Source organism: Drosophila rhopaloa, unplaced genomic scaffold (assembly GCF_018152115.1).
Source record: "Drosophila rhopaloa isolate 14029-0021.01 unplaced genomic scaffold, ASM1815211v1 contig_115, whole genome shotgun sequence".
NCBI classification, from domain to species: Eukaryota; Metazoa; Arthropoda; class Insecta; order Diptera; family Drosophilidae; genus Drosophila; species Drosophila rhopaloa.
The window spans coordinates 13,699,665-13,720,912 of record NW_025334990.1 but is presented as its reverse complement, the minus strand read 5'-3'; the positions used below and the strand labels follow the sequence as shown (position 1 = coordinate 13,720,912).

Sequence of the window (21,248 nt, the reverse complement as noted above, 5' to 3'; positions counted from 1 at the left end):
CATTACAAAATATACCACATATACTAAATCGCCTATCGGGATGAACTATCGTCCCTCGACAAAAATTATAGCTCAAAATTATGGTTACTGCCACAGATCAAAACAATTAATATTTACCAGATTACAATGCTGAGGTTGTGTCTTTCGCCGCGGACAGGAGCTGGATCCTATAGGCGTAAGTAAGGACTCGTTGGTAAAACAATTGTTATGTAAAGTAAACATTTGCTCACTGCGCAGTTTTTCCCACGAAAAGACCAAAAACCCGGAAACGCACTATGAAGTTTTGAACATACGCAACGATTGCACCACCCGAGATGTCCGCAATGCCTTTGTCCAGCTCTCCAAGTTGGTAGGTACCTTCAAGATCCCCCAAGAACCTGTTCAAACCTGGTTTCCTTCTAGTATCATCCAGATGTCAAGAGCAATGCTGTGTGCCCCGAGAGAACAGCCCGATTTGTTCAGATATCCGAGGCCTATAGGACGCTGATAAAGCCGCAGAGGCGGCGGGATTACGATGACAGTCTGCTGTGGCAGCCCACGCGCTCGGATCGCAGTCCTGTGGGCGAAACAGGTAATCCCGGCCAGCCGTGGGATGTGAAACCCAACTATGATCCCAATCCAGGACCCTACTATGGCATCAGGGGTCTTAAAAGGGTCTCCAACTGGCAGGTGGCCCTAGTTCTAATGGCCCTCGGGATTTTTGGGGCACTCTTTGGCTTCACCTCCGTCAGGTGAGTGTTTTACCATTGGAATACCATTGAAATTGGTCTAATTGCAAGTCCTTACAGGCATTCCTTTCACCTGAGTCGCCAGCTCCAGGACGAAATCTCGGCAGAAGCCAATTCACACCATGCAGCCGTTGTGGCCGATGCCCAGAAATACGGCAATGAGGAGCAGGTGCGTCGCATGGTGGATCGCATGTCCAGGAGTCCCTTCAACCAGACGACGGCTAAGTAATCCCACTTCCCTCTTTGTTTTGGCCAAATTAAACGTGAAAGCAGATAGATATTTTTTAAACTTTTGTTTTGGTTCAAGGAAAAGCAAACGACTAAGTATTTTGCCTAAATTCTACGCTGTAGTCGGCCTTCGCAAACGATTTTCAAACTGTGTAAACAAATGGGGAGCGACTACTTAAGCACTCCGGTCGCATCAATCGAAGCATATACCCAACAATCTTACTACCAACATGAAGTCAATTATTCTGATCGGCGGCATCTGTATCGTGGTCCTCGTCCTTTTCAACCTGGATGCTTCGCGTGCGCAGAACACCACTAACACTACCTCCGATTATAGTTCTACCTTGTCTCAGTCCCCCAAAAAAGTGTACATAACCGATCTGAAATACAACATTACCAGAAGGATTCGTGTGACCAGCCCAACAACCAGCAGCAGTTCCAAGAGCAAGAGCAAAAACAATAGCAACCGCAAACTGAACGCCAAGAGGACCCAGGCCAAACGCAACAAGTCCAATCGCTCCAACAAGCGGAAGTCGAACGCCCGCGTGGTCAGGGGTTAGCCATGGTTAGCCCATCTATTTTAAAGACAATGTTTTTATTTTTTGAGCTCGTTCTAAACACAAAACACTTAAGTTTAGCGTCGCAACAACGGGCGAATTAAATTAGATAAATACGTAACTTGTACTGTTTGTTTATACTACTCTGAATCGAAAACACTTGACATGGAACTACTGGGAACCCGCCACCGAACTACAAACTAAAGAATCACATAGTACAAAATCCAAATTCAGATCATCTACAGCTTCGTCTGCGCCGTCTTCGCCGTGCCCACTTCCTTGGCCATCACCTGGATGCCGACATGTGGTGCCGCCGGCTTGAAGACGACCTCTCCCTGCTGCTTGTAGTCGGCGAACTGCATGCTGAACACCTCGTGGAAGCCCAGTTTCTCCATCACCCGGGCGGAATAGTGGCTGGAGCAGAGCACATGGTACACTTTGATGCCATTCTCCCTCATGTACTCGTAGGCTCGCTCCGTCAGGCGCCCGGCGATGCCCAAGCCCCGGTAGTTGGTGTCCACCGACAGGATTTTGCCGTCCAGGATCAGCTCCTCGTCAGGGTATACGTCGAAGATGTTGAACTTCTCCTCCACATGGTCCATCAGCGACAGGATCTTCTTGAATTTGGGATGATCGCAAGAATCGGCCGCCTTCTCGGCCACATCATCGGGTGACTGTTTATAAATCATATAAACACTAGTTAAGAATAGGTGAGCATTATCATTATTATCATTCACTCACCGGACGTCTCATTAATCCATTCAGGAATAGGCCTATAATTTCGCCCTTCTTGTTGACCGCCTTGTATGAACAGTTGTCGGGAAGTGGCTTCAGGGAATACTTCTCCAGCTCCTTGCACTCTCCCAGATCCAGAAAGGTATTGAGGGGTTCATCCTGCAACGGCAAAGTTTAGAAAGTGTTAGAAGGCAATTCCAGTTCAACAACCTATTAAGCCACCCATTTGGAATCCCGATTGCTGATCAATCTGAGGATCTTTCATCTAAACAAATTACGCGACACGATCGTGGAATTAATCAGCAATTTAAATGATTAATGCACGCGTGTGGTATGGCGAGATTTTCTAATAATTTATAGAGACAGTTTGAGAATTGCGAACGGAACTTGATTTGCATATTGCCATTATCGCCGGAGGGCATGGCATGGCATGCATACTAATCCGCGTTGACTTTTTATATTTAAATATAGGTCTTGATTATCCAATGGGTCTCTGGTCTCCGAAGGGGGAGCATTCTCATTGGCCGGCTGGAAACTAGAACCTGATCAAGTCAAGATCAACCGAGCATATTGGTTTCAGATCGTCAAGAGTCGTGATGCAAGACCAGCTGAAAGTTAGCCGTGACATGGATCTTGTCAAAAGGCCTCACGACAGCCGAATACTTTGCTCCGATTTTAGTGGAGTCCAAATAACAATTCCCGGGGACTGGGTGAATAAATTCCCCGAGATTAGTCAACGCATAACTTAATTAATTCAACTTTTAGTGTGCGAATTTCGAACTGAATTAAACCCTAATTTAGACGATCGCAGGGGCATGTGGCCGTGCTAATTGCGTTTCGTTGGAACATTATTTAAATTCACCTTTGTGCTGCCTTTCGTTTCCAATTATTTGGCATATATAATGGAAGATATAAATTCAGAACTCCCTAATCGGAAAGGCAGGTGTTCAGCTTGATTGGTTACCCTGATATGCAAACGAATCTAAAATTCCCCGTCTATTACAATACAATAAAATAAGGTGTATGGGGAATGTGGGAACTGGGGAGTCTGACTTACCTTGAAGAAAAATCTCTTGAGCATGGCTATCACCGCATCCGCATCCTCGGGACGGATCAGTTCGATGGTATAGGGGCAGTCCTTATCGACGGAAGCCGAAGCCGAAGCTTTCCCAGAAACACTTAGGGCGTCCTCCATTTTCTGTGTCAGCCGGGCAATCGGATATAAGTCGTTCAGCTGCAAATGCGGGAGCAGACAAAACAAATCGTTCAGACATTATTATTATTTTTTCTGGGTGGGTTTGAGGTGGAGGAAAGACGTGCGGCGTATAGAAAACATTATTATTTATGGCTCTTAGATGAAAGGCATTTTAATTTGTTTTGTATATTTTGTAGCACATGTAGCGACGCGACGCCATCCCCGTGCATTTTCATTTCCACTTCCATTTTCCACCGACTATATTTCTCTAAATTTTGTTTTTCATGTACGCCACCGACAGGAGCCATAAATTATACAACTGAAATTAAGGTCGCCGTCGTAGTGTACTCTAAAATATATAGCATCTGACTATCTGAACTGCAGGATTTTGTCGTTATAATGTCGTTAGATCGTTAGATTTTAATTTACTGTTGTTTATGTTTAATATAAACACCTTAAGCTGGTTTATCCTGATGCCCCCTGACAGAGCTTGTTTATAATTTTAATGAGTTAAGCGACAGACAAGATGGAATGATTATCAAAAATGTTATCCAGCACTGAGGAAAAAAGGTTATTTTTTATGAGCACTTTTGATAATTGTTTATTCAGCTGTTTCAGGTTATATTTGAAATCGCGAAATAATATTTGCTTAAGTTTTGAGACTGCTAATCACGGCTTTCAGTGAACTTTGTTTTTATTCTAAATGGAATATCTCTTATTTATGTTTTTTTAATATTATGAGAATTCCTAAATATTCAGAATTCCTAATTTGGCTTCAAACTGTACAACAAGTAATAGGTTCTCTATTGTAAATTTCTCCATCTGCATGTAAGGATCATTAAAATATTCGAATATCACATCACGTTTCATTAACTTTTGCGCCATAAATGCCAAGTACACTCGCAGATGGACCATAAAATCAATCCCGAAAATATTTGGAAAATTCGCACATGCCAAATTACAAAATTAGCTGCCTTGCTCCCCCAGAAATTGGCCTTTGAGTTTTGTTTACTTCCACTTATGACTTCAACCGAGACCTCTATTATCTATTATTGGATGCCCCACTGGTATTTATAGAGCTATTCACTGCCACCCAAGGTGTGGGTGGTGGTGGTGGTGGTGGTGGGTCAGGGTGATCGGAGATCGGTGATCTATGAACTGCGAACTGCGATCTGCGATCTGTAGCCACACTTACCCCACATCTGGAATCGAGCATTATGCTGGATATCAGCGACTGATCTGGTAATTTCTGCACTTCCATATTGTCTGGGTTTTGTTTATTGCAAAATGCTTTCTTTTGTTCTACGTAGGCAAACAATTTATTGGGACGAAGAAGGGGCGTGGAATCGGGAAAATTTATAGCGAATTTTTCCCTTCTTTCGGTTTTTTGTTGGCGCGCACGTTTTGCGATATTTTTTTGTTTATTCCACAGCCGACGAATCGTTGTTTGTATTTGGCGCTGTTTGGCTTTTAATTTGACTTTGCTTTGATAAACAGTAGAGTACACAAGCACACACACAATTCCTGAGACTGGGACTCAGACTCGGAGCAAGATTAATGATGAATGAATTTGGATTGGATTTATGGCCCGAAATCCTTTGGTCCTTCGGTTGGGGAGTTGATTTGCCTGCGAGCAAACAATGAATGCCCAGACATCAGCCCCGTTTGCACTTTATATAGCCACCGGATCGAGGCGAGAGAATATATATATGGACTCGATCTTAGCACAGAGCCTCGCACCGCCGGCTGTTTATTCGCGACTGAGAGAAGCGAGAAGCGCTGGATAAAGCCAACCGCCGGCGGTCGATCGCATACGAATCGGATCGGTCGGTTCGGTCGCTTGGCTATATGGGCTATATCGCAGTCTATTTGCTCATATATCACTGCCGGGGAGAGGAAACGAGACTGGTTTCCACTCTCCATCGAGACCAATCGAGTTTTCAGCCGTTTCCTGGACTTTCCAAGATGGGCCTTTCCCTTGCCATCCGGCACTTCCGATGAGAAGGGCGTTTGTTTGTTATGTTTTGCGGTCTGCGGTCAACGGTTCTTGACATTTTATTCTTGCCGAATTAAACAAGAATAAAAATAAATAAAAAAGCCACAGGGAAACAGGTTCGAAATTAGTGCAGTGCTGTCGAGAGGCTTTAAGTGTGCTAACTATCAAGGTCAGTTTACCAGGTGACCAGTTAAGAAAGGAACTCTCTTTTAATCTAGTTATTTACTAGAAAGATCATTACAAAAAGAAAGCACTTACATTAACTACTTAATCTAAGTATAAGGGACTATTATGTTTGAGTTCTTAGGAACTAAAAGCATACATTTCTAGCTTCTGATCATTGCTTTCTAAAATCACACTTTCTTTTAGAATTAATAAATTATTAATTAATCAAAAATATTAACTTATTTTATTTGTAATGTTGGATAAGATCCAAATAACAATATACTTTATTAATAACTAAACTCAATACTGTAAGTTTAAATGTGCACATACGTACAATGTGTCTCAAACATCTCACTTTTTCATAAAATACAACTTATCGTATGACCCAAACCTATTAATCAATGGTACTATAATCTATTATTTAAATTTTCCGAAAATAACACTTTTATTTCACAACCGCTTATTAAAGGCACTTACATTTTAAATGGAAACTAGAACATTTGAAAAATTATATGTGTGATGTGAATACGAAAATTTATTTATTAGAATTGAATGTAATTAAAAAAATCTAATTTTAAGTTAAAACCTACTGCCAGACAAATGCAAATAAACATAAAAATATGAAAAATATAATATATTTCATGATCCACACCCCAACTACTTTCACATTAAAGCCCACGGGGCGTATGAGTACTGCTACAAACATGGAATGTTTTTAATGGCCCTAAAAGTACTGAGTAAACATGCCGAGTGGCACACCCCCAAAATCTTAAAGCAATTAAAACCCACACGGCGTATGCGTACTATTCCGTCCGTGAATGATTTTCCCACCGCAGTCCGGCCGAGAATCCCGTTCTGTTTTTGTTTACTTACCGCTCGCAGCTGTCGCTTATTTTTATTTTGGCCGTGCAAACGGGCAAAAAGCGGAGCGCACGCCGCTGGCTCAATTAATATGCGACAAAAGAAAGAAATACAAAAAGCTATTGCTATTGTGGAGGTCTCTCTCCCCCGTTTTCCCCCACAAATCGACGGATTCCCTTGGATCGGCGGGGCATATTTACATTCTTCGCCGTCGAATCGGTTTGTTTAATTTGGCGCGCGCTCTCGAGCGCCAATTATCACCCAATAATACAGGGGATCTCTCCGATTCCCCCACATTATTATCACGGAATTATTCCGACTATTAACTCCCTCGATTTCCTAGACAAATCAGACAGATTTTTACATATTTTGTTTATGGATTATTCAACCGAACTGTCTTTATGGCCCGCAATTAGCAGACAAAAAATGCAAATTGTCGCCAAAACTGTTTATCATGCACAATCGCTGGAAACTTTTCATGGATAATTTTGTTTACATTATTTATTATTTATTATTTTAGTCAGCGGTTCGGCCACTTACTCTGTCTGGCTTTTTTGTGACTTTCTGCTCGGGAAACTCGTTTCTGGTCAGCTGATCTGGCCCACTCAAATGTGGAGTACTAAATTTAACTCAAAAGGTCCAAAAGTCGCGCCTCCTTTCATTGTCCCGCTTTTAAGAATTCCTTTCTTTTCACGGGATGACTCAATTTGTGTCGATTGCGTGCAGCTGCAATTTTTCGGTTATTTATAATTGTAACCACATTTGTTTCTGTATCCGGTGAGTGACTAAAAGATTATACATCTTTTTAATTGAGGAACATACATGTGTTTATATGGCTATTTTTGATTTAATAGGTCCCCCTGCACTCTGTATCTAAATTATTATTCCCTTTTGCAGCTTCCATTTGGCGGCGTCATGCATCTAATGATCCTCAATAAATCTCTTAAACATCGCCTGAAGTATGAGTTTATTGAGCTGCCCAAATTGGCGAACTGGTGCTAAAACCAGTTTGCACCTTTTGTGGGGTCTTTTGGATTATGCACGCCGATATCGAACTAATTGACACTTACAAATGTTTTACGGCACCATAACTTATTTACACGCATAAGTTAAATAGTTGGTCGAGTGACTACCCGTAATTATTCAGTCAACAGTCAAGAAAGATATAAAGATTTAAACCAATAAAGCGCTGTTTGTGTAATTAATTATATTGTTCAATTTTAATTTTCTAACGGAAATGAATGCAATAAAAATGTTCCATTGAACGGCATTTGTTGATTAATTTCCAGCTTTTTTTTTTGTGAGAAATTCCCAGGTATGATTTGAATCTATTGGGATTTATTCTGGAATATATGGGACTTAATCTTTTTTGAGGTATGCTAATAAAAGCTTAACTATGCATTTCGCTGATTAGTTATTTCTTTGTTCAGTTGTGCTTTGTTTTAGTGCTAAAACTACCCAAAATTGCACCTTTCTTGGGCCCACTGTAAACCTGCATGAGTGATATGATATTCTAGCGCTATTAACGACTTCAAAGTGCTGAACTGGCCGCCGTCATCGCCTCGTTGCGATTCTGTTTGCATACGGATAATTAAAATCACATTAACGCCGTTTAAGTGAGCTTCGAGATGGCTGGCAATTTGTAAATACAATCAAGATGATTGAATGTTTCGCTAAACGCTCGCAAGTAATCAAATGTTTCGATGTTATCTCTGGGCTTATCTCCAGCAGAAAACTAATTAACCCCTCTTGTCTTATCAACTGATCCGAAGACAATTACTGGGGAACTTTCCACAAGAACTGTGATTATTGTGAAGTAGTTCAAACGTTTAGTTAAAACTCGTTCAGTCCAAGGCCACATGCAAATTCACACCAGGTGTCAGCACTTGGGCCATTTATCAATATTAATAGATTGCTCAAGCAGTCATTTCACAATTATTTAAGGAACAAGTCAGGCCGATTAAGGTTTCATACAATGAGTGGGCGTCCTCCTATTAATTATTAATTGAAATGCTAACTAACCAATGAAAACAAGTCGATTTATCATATTCTGCTGCTATTTAATACCGTACAACTTAACTAGGTACCGCGATCTCGCTTTATTATTTAATTTAATTTATTTTATTAATTTACTACTCCCAATCGAAGACATGAATATCCATAGCAAAACTACTTTTTAAATTATATCAAATTGATATGACCAATTAACCTGTTATATCAAAGCATGGCAGTAAATAAAATGAAATTAAGTCTAGACAACTTTTTAAATATTAAATGTATTTAATTTAATATGTAAAAAGTGGCTTAGATTTTAAAGTTGCAGTAGCAAACCAATTATCATGTTATAACATAGACAAACTTCTTGGCATTATAATTAGTATTTAGTTTAATAACACATTCATAATTTAAGAATATTGATTAAAAATTATTGTGTATAGATTGGTCTAGATCAAATACAATGCAGTACTTACACGTGTAAGGGTCAATTTGAATATGGAAATATTCCCAGAAATTCATAATATTACTTTTCAGCCGCTGGACGGAACTGTGACATACCCACAATTAGTGGCTGCTGTCATATAAATTACAACTTTTCATTTGCATTTGCCATAAATCATTTGAATTATTCTACGTTCAATTGGCTCTGGAATCGGTACAAAACAGTTTTAGATAGTTTGGCCGTTTGAGCCATAAACTTGGCAGGTTTGTCACCAGCTTTTCCGACAGTTGCCACAAGCCGGAATTGATTTCTACGGCGACGCCTTAATCAAATGGCCCACGGCCAAAATCAGAAGTGTGGAGTGCGGAGCTGTGGAGCTGGACAACTTCGTGACTGGAAATCGAAAGCCCACATCCGATATGCAAGTGCAGCTGGTTGGAGGAGGGCTACGAGGAGAGGTTCGCGACATGACATTGAAACTCTAATTCAGCCTTAGAACTTTTAGTCTAAAGCCGCTAAAGCCGCCTAATCGAATTAGCCGGTCACCACCCCACTTGGATAGTCCATTGCCAAAGTCGGTGGCTCCAGCTCCGGTTGGCTGTCTGTGCGGATTCGAGTTGGTGGGTGGTGCAGCCGGTTCAAAGTTTCACATAGAACCCAGCGAATCCAAGGGGTATGCTCGGTTCAGAGACAAAGAACTCTATTAAGCTGTTAAAATAGGTTTCATATAATCACACTATTTGTGTTTGTGTGTTTTTGAAATTATCTTATTAATGTAAGGTATTTTTTTAAATTCACAAGGTTTGTTAAATTGCCCTATATCTTATTTTAATAAGAATATATAACCAATATCCACATTTAATAAAAGTATTATTACTAAAATTCGTCTTTAATATATGTTAGGAACTTTTGGATTGTTAGGAACTGTCAGGTTTGGGAAAACAACTTATATATTGTAATCAGTATTTTAGAACTCTTCTTACTTTGTCACTCAGTCAATAATGAAAATAATAACATTCATTAAAAATATTACATGCTTCAACTAAAATATTTTAATACCTCTGAAATTGCTTTCAAAGTTTAGGTTTATTTTTAATCATTAACCTATACAGTATCAATACTTAGGTACATGAGAGTGCTAATTAAAACTTGAACTCATATTTTGTGTTGTGAAATATATAAGGTACAAAGTATAGCTTACATTTAAATATTAATAACTTTATGAAACTAGTGAATATTTTGCCTACATCTTGTGCGGAAGATTTATTATTATTTATTACCGCTCTGTAATATTTTTAAATGCTTTGATCCTGTTTTTGCCTATTTTTAAAGCTTCGCTTTCATTGTGTACAAAGAAAAGTTATTTTCTTTTTAGATAATCCCTCAATAATGAAAAATAAGGCATACTTTCAGGGCTTTCCTGAAGCCCAGTTTCAATTGCTAAGTAAAAAGTAGTCGTTCCCCTGACTTTAATCGTTTAAATCCGCTTCTTGGGTTGGCTAATGTTGCATTCTAAACACATTAGAATTAATCTGCTCTTATCTGGACAAAGTGCACGAGTGGCAAACACAATTGTTTTGAGGGAGTGAAACGGAAACGAACGAAATTATTTATCAGGTTATTTACACCAGCACTTCGAGTGCCTTGGTCATTTGAGCATTTCAATTCAATGCAAATTGCTCGCTTAACTGAACATCGGATATGCCGCGTATGCGATGCATTTCATTTACATAAACGAACAGGCACCCCAACTAAGTTTCATCTGCAAATTACCCATTTAAGTTGTAAATTGCATTTTCCCCATTCCAATGGCCAACTTCATTTAAATTCATAACAGGCCCGGGCAATTTCCTCGCCCTGAATTTCCATTTCCATTTGCATTTCCATTTGGCTGGCCGCAGCTGAAAAGGATGTCTGAAATCCCAGTCCACATGCCCGAACAAATTCAATCCTGGCTAGTTACCATTGAAATGCAAAAATCTCTGCAAGCCAGCTGATAATTTCTGCCATCTGCCAGGACACAAAAAGCTGGGAAAAAGGATTGGGGGCGGAAAAGGGAGGGGGGCGGGGCACAGGGGGATCTGCTGTTGTTGCAAGCAACAGTGAACAATAAACTCTGGCATCCTCTAATCTGGCTGGCGCATACATTCCCCTCTTTTTTCCCATTTTTTTTTCACCAAGGCAACGTGTGCAATGACAACGACACATTGCGCATTCGCCGTGTGCGCCCTGCTGAACACACACTGAGCGATACTGTTTAATCAAACTGTTGTCGCTTATCAATTTGATTTCTAGGGAACTCTCGATTGTAACACTTTATGACAATCGTATAATTAATTCGCTTATCGGAAATTTGAAGCGAACGTTTTTATAAATTAAATGATTAATGGAGGGAAAAAATGTTCGGGATGTTTTACTGCTTTATTACGAATGTATTACATTTGTTTTAAGGAATAGCAATTATTTTGTTATGATAGTGGAATCATATATTAGCTTAAAAACTTGGGTGCCTCAGTTCAAAGAGTTTATAATTAAAATTCAAAATATTAAAGACTTGACATCTTCAATAAAATAGGTGGAAAGCTGTCTAAACGTTTTGATAATATAGGGATGGTTTCTAAGGGCTTAAACATCAACAATAGCAAAATATGAATATGTGAATTATTAGTAAACACATGTCTAATTCGTTGTTGTTGACGTTTTGATTGATTTAAATTTTCTAAAAATGTTTTTGATATAACTGATGTACTATTTAAGGATTTTATATTAACTAATATTTAGCATTCATTGAGTATGTATTACTATTGACTAACAAAGCCGACCATTATATGACCCATTTAGTAATAGAGACAAAGAAAAATCTCAATAATTTTAAACAGTTATAGAATTTTCAATATTTTTTTCAATGTGCAGAAACAACATACGGCATTGCAAATTGCTGGCAGGAAGCCAAACGAAAGCCGTGCACCAGTGGGCATCATCATCGCCACAGTGATGATCCTGCAGGAGCAGCAGCATCCTCATTATGGCCATTGCCGCTCCGCTGGATGTTGCCTGGAGCAACAGAAGCGGGAAACTCAACGGCAACAAGCTGACACTCTGACAATGTTGGCGCCATTTTGCTGTTTGTCTTTCCTCTTGTAATAAAACGACATCCTCGACGGAGGAGGGTAATGGGATTGGGCTGGTCCTGATGCTGATGCTGATGATGACTCTCCGCCCGACTGAAGGGTGTTTTAAATACTTGAGGGACTCCTGTGCTGCTTCACAACGTAATCATCGTGGATGGGGCTTTTGTGTGGCACGTAGTCAGGACGCTTTGTCAGTTTTCCCGGGGCGGCGTCTCTGTTGTCAGCACTTTGCTCGACTTTTGTTGACAGATTGATTTTGATGTGTTTTCATTGTTATTGTTTGGCTGAGGGTCCTTTAAAGACAAACGCGGAGATGGGTTGTCCTTTTCCGCGCTGATTTCGGGGGAATCAGGTTCGGTTGAAGAGGCAACAAACATTTTAGCCTAATTGGTTGGCTCTTAAAGCGCTTTGACTAATTGACAAAAGGCTTTTCTATGGATTTACCAACTTAATGAACGCTCTGAATGGGTCTGGGTCTGGTCCTGAAATATTCATGCACTTTCATTTATTTAATTGAATGAGAAACGGCCTTCAATAACTCAGCCAGCGAACACAGAAAGGAACCTGGTCAGAGAGGAAAATGGGAAAACTTTGTTGCCTTCAGTCCAGTTAAATCACGGAAATCTGTGTTGTAACAAATCCTTTGGCCAGAGTTTTCCGCATTTTACTCATTGGTTGTTTGCCCAGCTTCGTCATTTACAGTCCAGCTTAACTAACTGGAACTTTAAGGAGTTTTACTTGACATTTAAAGACAGATTAAAAGTTTATACATTCTTATTTTTATCAAAACAATGTCTACGTTTGTTAGAAATGTATTAACATAAATGATGTCTTTAAATGCTTTTTGGATTAAATATAAGAGATCAAGGCCCATTTAATTATTTTCTGATAAATCTGGAGAATTAACTATCAAAAAGGTTTTAGCTCCCTTCAAGAATTTAACATGGAAACTTTCATTGAACACTTAAAACTGCAATTAAAATAGTTATATCCGAAAAATGTCATTTACAGATAGTAAATTGTTTGGGAAACTTTACGAGGTGATAAATTTCAGAATCTTGATCATAAAATTAAAGTCAAAGTTTTGCAATTTTGAAAAATATGATTATTTAGTTACAAGTCAAACTCCTTCTAAAGCCAATTGCTAGTTCGAGCTATCGAAGTTGGCCTGTAATTAAATCCAATTAAATGGGCTGAGGTTTTTGGACCAAGTCGGGCGTCCAAAGCGCCCAGTCAGCTTTATCGAAGCGTATTATAAAGCCACAAAACCCGCTCGGCAGGAGCATCAAATGGAATGAAATCCAATCAAATCGATACAAAATACTGTATAAAGCCAAAGGTCGAGGAGAAGGAGAAGGAGGAGTCTGCCAGAATCCTGTTGCCCGATGCCAGGAATTTCTGTTATTTTCCTTCTTTTTTCTGCCTGCGGCATTGCTCATACGCAACGTTGCCCCCAAATCAATTGAAATAAAAGGGATACACATGGTTCTGCCTATGTGTGTGAGTACTGTGTGTGAGAAGAAGTTGTTTTTCACATATTTGCTTTTTCCTGCGGCAACAAGGACTGTGATTTTCATTGCCCTTGTACAGCTCCCTTGTATTTATTTGTCTGGTTGTTATTGGCAGCTTAGTCGTGCGTGTGGGCCACGATTAAAGTTGGTCAATTGTCACGTCCTCTGGTCAGCGATTAAAAGCCCTTCGATGGGGCGCAAACTTAAAGCTGCCCACCGATTTTGCCTTGACAACGGGTTAAGTAACAAACATATTCCCGGATCGATGTGAAAAACATACCACTTCTGCCTTAACGCTATCTCAACTAAAAAGTATTGCTCGATTCGATAAGGAGTATGGTCTGTTTGCTTAGTGCGATAAGGGAAATGTCTTATCTAAGGTTTCTTTAAAAACGAATTTCGGCTTGGTGAGGCAGCTAAGTGATTAGAAATGTAAAGACTTTTGGAATATATAGGGGGATATTACCCACAAATCATAAACATTCTTATCCCTTTACTTCCTACTTAATTTTATCTTTCACTTACAAAAAATTGTATGTGTTCTGCACATGTTAACGTAAACATTTGTGTTTCTGTTTTCATATAGTTTGTCAATTTCAATATTTTGATTTGGTAGCTTGCCAAAGAGTCGCGTCTTAGGCGCTTAAGTTTTCGCTGTTCACATTTAATTAGGACGTGTGTTTCGTTGGGAAACACTACGGACAGATGTCCGACAAATACAAGTATATACATATATAGTCTATAGTGAATTTTCGTGTTTTATTATCGACGAACTTGAAAGGGGAAACATTTGGCGGCAAAGTAAATGTCAACGCAGGGTTCTATAATTAAAACCGAAAATAAAAATGTATTTTCGTCGGCAACTTACGCGTGAAATAGGCTAATAAGTGGGCCCTAATATGCCGCCTCCTTTGATTTGGATGTTTGGTGTTATTTGTTGCAGACCGTCGAAATTTATGTTCGAGATTTCAGACCGATTCGTTCCAATTCACCCGACAAAATGAACCGCTAGCACGTTTTTTCAAACAAATACAGCTTTTACAGGCTTTTGAAACGTATATGTATCGAAATGTTATTAAAACAATATGGTTTTAGAAGAAAGCGAAATATTTTTCGTGATTTTAGGGTCGACGGTGTTTAGGAATCCGATGTCTTTCGTGATAATTTTTTAATGGCAAACGGCAACACATTGAAATGCAATGAGCAAATGAACGTTGCTTAAATAGTTCGCCGGTGGAACTCAAACTCAAACTCAGTCGCTTCCAATCTCTCTCCCAATCTGTTCTACTCATTCATTGAGTGGATTTCAGTTCATTGGGCTCTAAAGTTCTCTCTGCAGAGCACTCAGTATCAACAGCGGATTTAGTACCCTTAACAGCGGATTTATTAAATGAGCACTATATATCAGTAAAAAGAATAAACAAATAAAGCTGATATCTAAATGACTAGTATACCTAACTAAATTTTTTTAGATTTAAAAATAAGGTACATACATATGTAACAAACCTAAAAGACGTTTGCGTTTAAAAATAATTTATTTTATTAATATAGAAACATTATAAAATAAGTAAAGTTTTTATGTTTTTGAATACATAAATCATCATACATAAATATCCAAAAAAAAATCATATCCAAAAGTGCCATTAGGGTTTTCAAATCATTTATTAAGGCATCTAAAAGTATGCAATAATATATATAAAATCTTAATATTATTTCAAATAAAACCACTGTTAATGCGAGTATTCTAAATTTCCGTTATCATGAGTGCCCAGCGTATTAATAATTGAGTCAAAACTCGAAAAAGTAGAGAGTTTTTGGAGCCGAGGGAGAGAAAGATAACGTTTTGGGGAGAGCGAGCGAGTGAAAGTGGGGCCTCCGTTGTAAACAAACCAATCCAACCCCTCCATTGCAGTTTCCACTCGCAATTTGGATACTTGTAACACTCGGGTGGGTGGACAACCCAAAAATCCGTGGGGCGGTCGCTCAGTAATTTTAGAGTGGAAATGCGGAGTGAAAGCGTGAGCGAGCTTTTCCCTTTGCGATAACAGGGGTCACAAATGCGGTTGATAAGATAGTAATATGTTCCGACTCAAGGCTTTATTTTAGTCTAATCAGGAGAACATAAACATATGTGTTTTTGTTACAAACAACGCTCCAACTTCGGTCCGTCTTTTATCAGCTGCGAAAATGTTCTGTTATGTTTTGATGGTCGTGTGGGTCTCGAAAAACGCTGGCTTGCAGTCTCAGTCACTTGGTTTAGTTAATGAGCCAGCCGACAGTCCAATGAACCGCGTGGGTTATTCGGTTTTCCTGTTTATTTCCATTTTAACCTGACTCAGCATTTGAACTTTGTAACATTCGTAACGTATCTGCGCTGTTAAGCATAACAGTACACTTTTAAATAAGCCAGGGCTCAACGATTTGCCGCGCAAATAAAATACAGCCAGCTTTTAGGCACTGTTATAGAAACTGCAAGCTGTTTTACGTATTACTTATAAGGTTAATTTTCACCTTTAGCCATAATTCGGGTGTTAGTAACTTAACTTAATTTTAAAACCTGTTCCCTTATTCGTAATAAAAAAAAACCATGTGTAATCTTTTGTAAAATGTAATTTTTTCTTTGTGAAGAAGTCCCTTATTCTGTTTGTAAAAAAAAGGAACATTTCATCGGTAGAAACGTGTAAACACCACGGTCTTTAATTAAATTTTATAATTGTAACGTCCTTGCACTGTTAAAAACAACAGTCTAGTGCTGCAAAATACTGCAAGTGACTTGGCGCGAAACAAAATATACCAAATGCTTTTGAACATGTTAAACATAATTTTTCATTGTCTATTAAATGTAATATAGATTAGTCTGAGGGAAGCCTGCCATCATTAATCTTCTTAAAAACCCTAAGAAACATTCAAAATCGGCAATAAAGTTCAAAAACCACCCAAAGACAGATATTTTTGGTATACAGCTGTATATATTGCACATCAGGCATGCTGGTGCGATTGACATTCGGTCACACTAAGAGTTACATATGTTTATTCATAAAAAAGTAGAACTTTTATAAATAAAAGAAGATTTGTGGCGAATCGAGCCACAGGTTGAAGCCCTGTAGAATATAGATATAAAAGATATAGGAGTCGGACTTTGCCGGGGAGGAACCGAGAATCGAGCACCATGAACGGAAGGTGAGGCGTGGAGCACCGGCGAATGTATCTATCGAATCTACCCCATCTATATTTAAATCCACCAGCAGCGTTGCGGAGCCTCCGGATTTCCAGGCGGCCACGGCAGCCGCGGCGGCAGCTGCAAGGGCCAGTAGCTCGGAGCAGGACGAGTGGATCGTGAGCGAGTGCGGGTTCCTGGATCCGGAGGTGCAGCGCACTATGAGGAGCGGCAGTGCCGCCGAGGACATCACCCAGTACCCGATGCACGGCTGGGTGGACGTCACACGGGAGTTCCACGACGCCTGCGCCGAACTGCAGCCCGGCGAACTGGCCCAGGACATGCTCTTCGGATTGTTCGAGGCCATGTCGGCCATAGAGATCATGGATCCCAAGATGGACGTGGGCATGGGCTTTGACAAGCAGGACCTGCCACCGCCCTCGTTTGAGGCAGCCATTGCAGTGAGATTCGCCTTTATTACACATCATTATATCCTTTAATTCCCGTTTCATTCCAGACTGGCGCCATCAAGCTGGACGATCTCACGCCCTCCGAACTGATTGGCATTTATGATGCCTTGTTTTCCTGCCTGGTGTCCTGGCTGGAGGGCAACTCCATGGACCAGGTGCTCTTCACCTGCCTCTACCTGCACGCTCCCTCGCAGATCAAGGACAACGCGCTGCGCGTCTTCTGCACGGCCGTGCGCAATCTCATTGTAGTCATCAAGAACATCATCGCCGTGGCCGCCGTCAACGAGGAGGAGGACTTCCAGCTGTACGGAAACTCCGCTCTTTTGGCCGCGGAAAAGGCCCAGCCTGCCGCTGTCTACAGTTCGCTCAAGGATGTGGAGGACCAGCTTGTGCGGAAGTGCAAGAAGCTGACGGCCACGGAGGACTGGATGGCCGTGGTGCACCGGCTGCGTTTTATGCGCCACCTCTTCCAGGTCATCTACCATGTGGAGCAGATGGCCAGCAACGACACCGTCGACGACAAGGTGGACATCTACAAAATCCTTCTTGTGGCCTCGGAAATGTTGCCGGGCATAAGGAACACCCTGGATCGGGGAACCCAACCCGAGAAGGGCTGTAAGTTGTCCGCAACAATTTCCTTCTATAATTTTAAAAACATTTTCTCCTTTAATATCCAGCTGAAGCACCCAATCCCATGGGCTTCTCGCCACGCATCCACGACCGCAGCCAACCGCCCGCCTTCCCGCGCAGCATCAAGATCAGGGATCGTCCGGCCAGCTATCAGTTTCTGGAGGAAATGATTTCCCGCTTTAAGTACGCCTGCAAAGTCACTAAGTATAAGGATTACTATTCGGCGCTGGTGTGTAAAATGTTGTATAACAACTAGAAGTAAATACTAATTGAATCCTCTTGCAGAACTTTTTCATCGAGTACAGCAAAAAGTCAGGCCAGTGCATCCTGTCCAGAAGCGTGCTGCAGAGTCTGTTCAGCGCCAACATGCGAATGGCGCATGGAAAGCTTCCCATGAAGCAGTTCCTGCGGTACTCGGTGCAAAACTTTAACTCGCCACCAGTGTTAAACGCGAAGCATGCAGTGGCCGCCGATCCCAAGGTGCAACAGCACCTGGAGAACTTCTTCCGTTATTGCATCAACATGAACACCTTCACCCAGTTCATCCGTATCTGCGGCTTCAATCGCGCCAGGCAACGCGATAAGCTGGCGCGCCTGATCGAGATCTTCGACCCCATCCAAGTGGATGCGGCGCGGCTTGACTCGATGATGAACCAACTGGCCAACGAGCGGGCGATGGAGGGCAACGAGCCCTTGGCCACCGCCCTGCGGCACAGCACCCACTTCTCCACCTGGGTGCTGTACAACTGCTTCCGTGCAATGCTGATCTTCCTGATGTCGGGCTTCGAACTGGAACTGTATGCCGTGCACGAGTTCCTCTACATCTACTGGTACCCGTACGAGTTCCTCATTGGCTTCCTGGTCTCCGCCCTGACACGCACGGAGAACATCCTGTTGGCCCAGGAGGAGTACGCTGATCACCAGAGCAAGATCCAGACGGGCGGCGGCGGAGCGTCCAAGAACCGCAAGGCCGCCAAGCCGAAAAAGAACAAGAAGCAGCAGCGACCCTACCGCGCCGAGATCGTCTTCTACCACGCCCTCCTCAGCCTCTGCGGCGGAATGTACAAGGCCATGGGCGCCTTGACCAAAGACGGGCGCGTGCGCCTGCCGCTGTCCAAGTTCGACAACGAGGAGATCCGCTACAATCGCCGCTTCCTGCCCTTCGCCGCGCTCACTAGTCCGCCACCCGTCTCGTACGCGGAGTTCAAAAACATCCGGGAGCACATGATGCGACCCAGCGTAGAGGATCTGTACACCTATGCGGCCAAGCACTTTGACCAGGCTCGCAATGTTCTCGAAAGTATTCAGAATCCCGATCAGGAGGTTAGTTAAAGGAGTATGATGTAATGATTAGAGATTAAAATGCGCTTCTTTCAGATGCTGGACCTCCTGCAAATAGCTCGGACAAACTTTGTGGTGATGAATGTGCTGGCCCGGGGCCACCAGAAGGAAGTGAAGCGCCAGCCGGAGTTTGACTTCTCCAAGCACAGCTACTTCCCAATCATCAAGCTGAAGTAGATGTTCATGTGTTCCGTAACTGACAAGAATAAAATTTATATGTATGCATTTTAATGTCAACTCTGCTCCTCTGCCACAATGTCCTGCTTGATGAGCAGCTCCTCCACGTAGCCCTCGATGGCACAGCTCTTGGCGCAAGTGTAAACCGCCAAAACGCCCCAATCTAGGTTTTCGTCTTCCAGCAGCGTCAGTGTTTGCGGCATAATCTGGAACTCGAGCTGGCGGGCTCCTCCACAATGGGTGCAATTGGGCAGCTCCTTAAGTTGATCCTCCACCGTTTGGGCAGTGTTAGCGATCCACAGAGGCTGGCCCCCGCGCTTGTATCTCACGATCTGATCGGGTTCCGCTGCCGTTTGCTTTTTGAACTGACGGAAGGTCTTGTCGTCGGCGGTCGCGGTGTTTCCAAAGTATTTGTCCATCTCAGCCTCGGGAACGTTGCTTAGGTCGCCCGTCTGACCACTGGCCTCCAGTTCCTGAAACTCGGCCAATCGAGCCTCGTCGTCTTTGTCATCCTTTCCAGATTCTATGGGATTAGTATCCATGACGATCTCGAATTCTGGGAAAACGATATGGGTTAGAGGTTTGGACGTTGGTCCGGCTGAAGCTCCGCAGTTTGGCTTGTGCTGTGGCCAGTGGGCACGCTGGTGTTCCGCGGAGCAGTAGTGGATGGCCTTACATTTGCTGCAGGCGTGTGGCGCATGGCAACCACAGGCGGCACACAGTTTCTTCAGGCAGGATATGGCGGGCTGGAAGAGAAGGCTAAATGTAATTAGGAGCTATGTCGAAATGATTCCTGCTCCTACCAAAGGATCTCCCACATCGCTAGGCTCCTCCTCCGAGAAGAACTTGTTTTTCTGCGGCAACTGTGACCTCAGCACCGTGAAATTTCTGAAACGAAGGGCATAATTTTAATCTCTTGTCAATCACCATAGTTGGACAGAATTACCCTGCACTCTGGGGCTCCTGGCAGTCGGGATTCCGGCAGAGGAACACATAGATCGACCGGTGAAAGTTAAACTCATCCTCGAAAGGAGCGTAAAGTTGGACCAGGAAGGATTTTGGCGCCTGGCACTTGCTGCACTGCAACTGCGACGTGGTCGGCAGGACCTCCAGTTCCAGCCAAGCGGGTTGTCCACCCAGCTTGCTTGGGAAGTAGCGGTTGCTCAGCCAGGCGGCATCATCGCTCTTTTCAGCAAATCCCAAGTCAATTTCCATGTTTAATAAACTCGTGTTCGGTGTGGCCGCATCTGGACCGCCAGAAAAGCCTACTTTGAAAATATACAAAAATCATATACCAACTGATATTTTGAGGGGAACCACATTGGATCTCTGAATGGATTTCTTACGATGGTAGAAATAATGATCACCAAGTTTGAAACGAAAAAATACTACGCTATTACATGATCACCGATTACTTATCAAGTTTATCTAGCTGAACGCTCATGATACATTACGTAATCTTAAAACTAAAGGGACTGGTATCTGGCAGTGTCGTTTAACTAACCCCAAAAATTGTTTTTTAAAAATAAAAAAATTTATTACAGAATGGAGAACAGAATTCGTAGACACTTTAGATTATTTAAGATACAAAACATTTTAAATGAACAGTACCAGCACAAAATAAGCAAATTGAACCCCCATTTGTCTACGCCCGTGATAACAGAGCTTATTAACGGCCATATTTGGTATTTTTCGCGAACGCTTTTGACGCGATTGTCTGGATTTTTACCAATTCAGTATGCGGTTATCTCTCACAGTTAAAAGTTCTCCGAGCTGATTTAACTGATTTAATTTGTATTTTATTTACCATTGTGTGTGATAAACGCGTGTGAAAAACAAAGACTTTCCAATTACCTGCGAACACAAGCGGTTCACGGGCGAAAGTGCGAGTCACGAAAAACGAGCGGAAAAACGAGTTTTGATTTG

The 21,248-nt window shown here is 41.8% G+C and overlaps 5 protein-coding genes across 8 annotated transcripts; 3 read left to right on the top strand and 2 right to left on the bottom strand.

The window, feature by feature from the left end:
- The first annotated feature begins 44 nt into the window (after positions 1–44).
- LOC108041361 (dnaJ-like protein 60) lies at positions 45–1,151 on the top strand. Of its 2 annotated transcripts, XM_017119270.2 has the most exons (5): positions 45–179; positions 238–349; positions 403–731; positions 789–953; positions 1,036–1,151. In XM_017119270.2, the coding sequence occupies exons 1-5, from the start codon at positions 127–129 to the stop codon at positions 1,133–1,135; spliced, it is 759 nt and encodes a 252-aa protein (XP_016974759.1). In that variant the 5' UTR covers positions 45–126; the 3' UTR covers positions 1,136–1,151. The 2 variants fall into 2 exon arrangements, with proteins under 2 accessions (XP_016974759.1, XP_016974761.1); XM_017119272.1 differs by lacking the exon at positions 1,036–1,151 and having other exon boundaries at positions 789–1,008.
- A 35-nt stretch (positions 1,152–1,186) lies between these two features.
- LOC108041342 lies at positions 1,187–1,634 on the top strand. Its single transcript, XM_017119244.2, has one exon. The coding sequence runs from the start codon at positions 1,187–1,189 to the stop codon at positions 1,514–1,516; it is 330 nt and encodes a 109-aa protein (XP_016974733.1). The 3' UTR covers positions 1,517–1,634.
- LOC108041360 (arylalkylamine N-acetyltransferase 1) lies at positions 1,535–14,740 on the bottom strand. 2 transcript variants are annotated; one of them, XM_017119269.1, is made up of 4 exons: positions 14,416–14,740; positions 3,306–3,482; positions 2,255–2,407; positions 1,535–2,187 (listed from the first exon to the last, which is right to left on the bottom strand). In XM_017119269.1, exons 2-4 carry the CDS (start codon positions 3,441–3,443, stop codon positions 1,753–1,755), a joined length of 726 nt encoding a protein of 241 aa, XP_016974758.1. In that variant the 5' UTR covers positions 3,444–3,482; positions 14,416–14,740; the 3' UTR covers positions 1,535–1,752. The 2 variants fall into 2 exon arrangements, with proteins under 2 accessions (XP_016974758.1, XP_016974757.1); XM_017119268.2 differs by lacking the exon at positions 14,416–14,740 and adding an exon at positions 4,639–5,202.
- Positions 14,741–16,550: 1,810 nt separating this feature from the next.
- On the top strand, positions 16,551–19,376 carry LOC108041348 (N-alpha-acetyltransferase 35, NatC auxiliary subunit homolog). Of its 2 annotated transcripts, none has more exons than XM_017119253.1 (6): positions 16,551–16,727; positions 16,796–17,165; positions 17,222–17,789; positions 17,852–18,033; positions 18,090–19,127; positions 19,182–19,376. In XM_017119253.1, exons 1-6 carry the CDS (start codon positions 16,717–16,719, stop codon positions 19,320–19,322), a joined length of 2,310 nt encoding a protein of 769 aa, XP_016974742.1. In that variant the 5' UTR covers positions 16,551–16,716; the 3' UTR covers positions 19,323–19,376. The 2 variants fall into 2 exon arrangements, with proteins under 2 accessions (XP_016974742.1, XP_016974741.1); XM_017119252.1 differs by having other exon boundaries at positions 16,793–17,165.
- LOC108041351 (programmed cell death protein 2) lies at positions 19,357–21,198 on the bottom strand. Its single transcript, XM_017119255.1, has 4 exons — positions 21,130–21,198; positions 20,269–20,590; positions 20,126–20,210; positions 19,357–20,068 (listed from the first exon to the last, which is right to left on the bottom strand). The coding sequence occupies exons 2-4, from the start codon at positions 20,535–20,537 to the stop codon at positions 19,379–19,381; spliced, it is 1,044 nt and encodes a 347-aa protein (XP_016974744.1). The 5' UTR covers positions 20,538–20,590; positions 21,130–21,198; the 3' UTR covers positions 19,357–19,378.
- Positions 21,199–21,248: the final 50 nt, after the last annotated feature.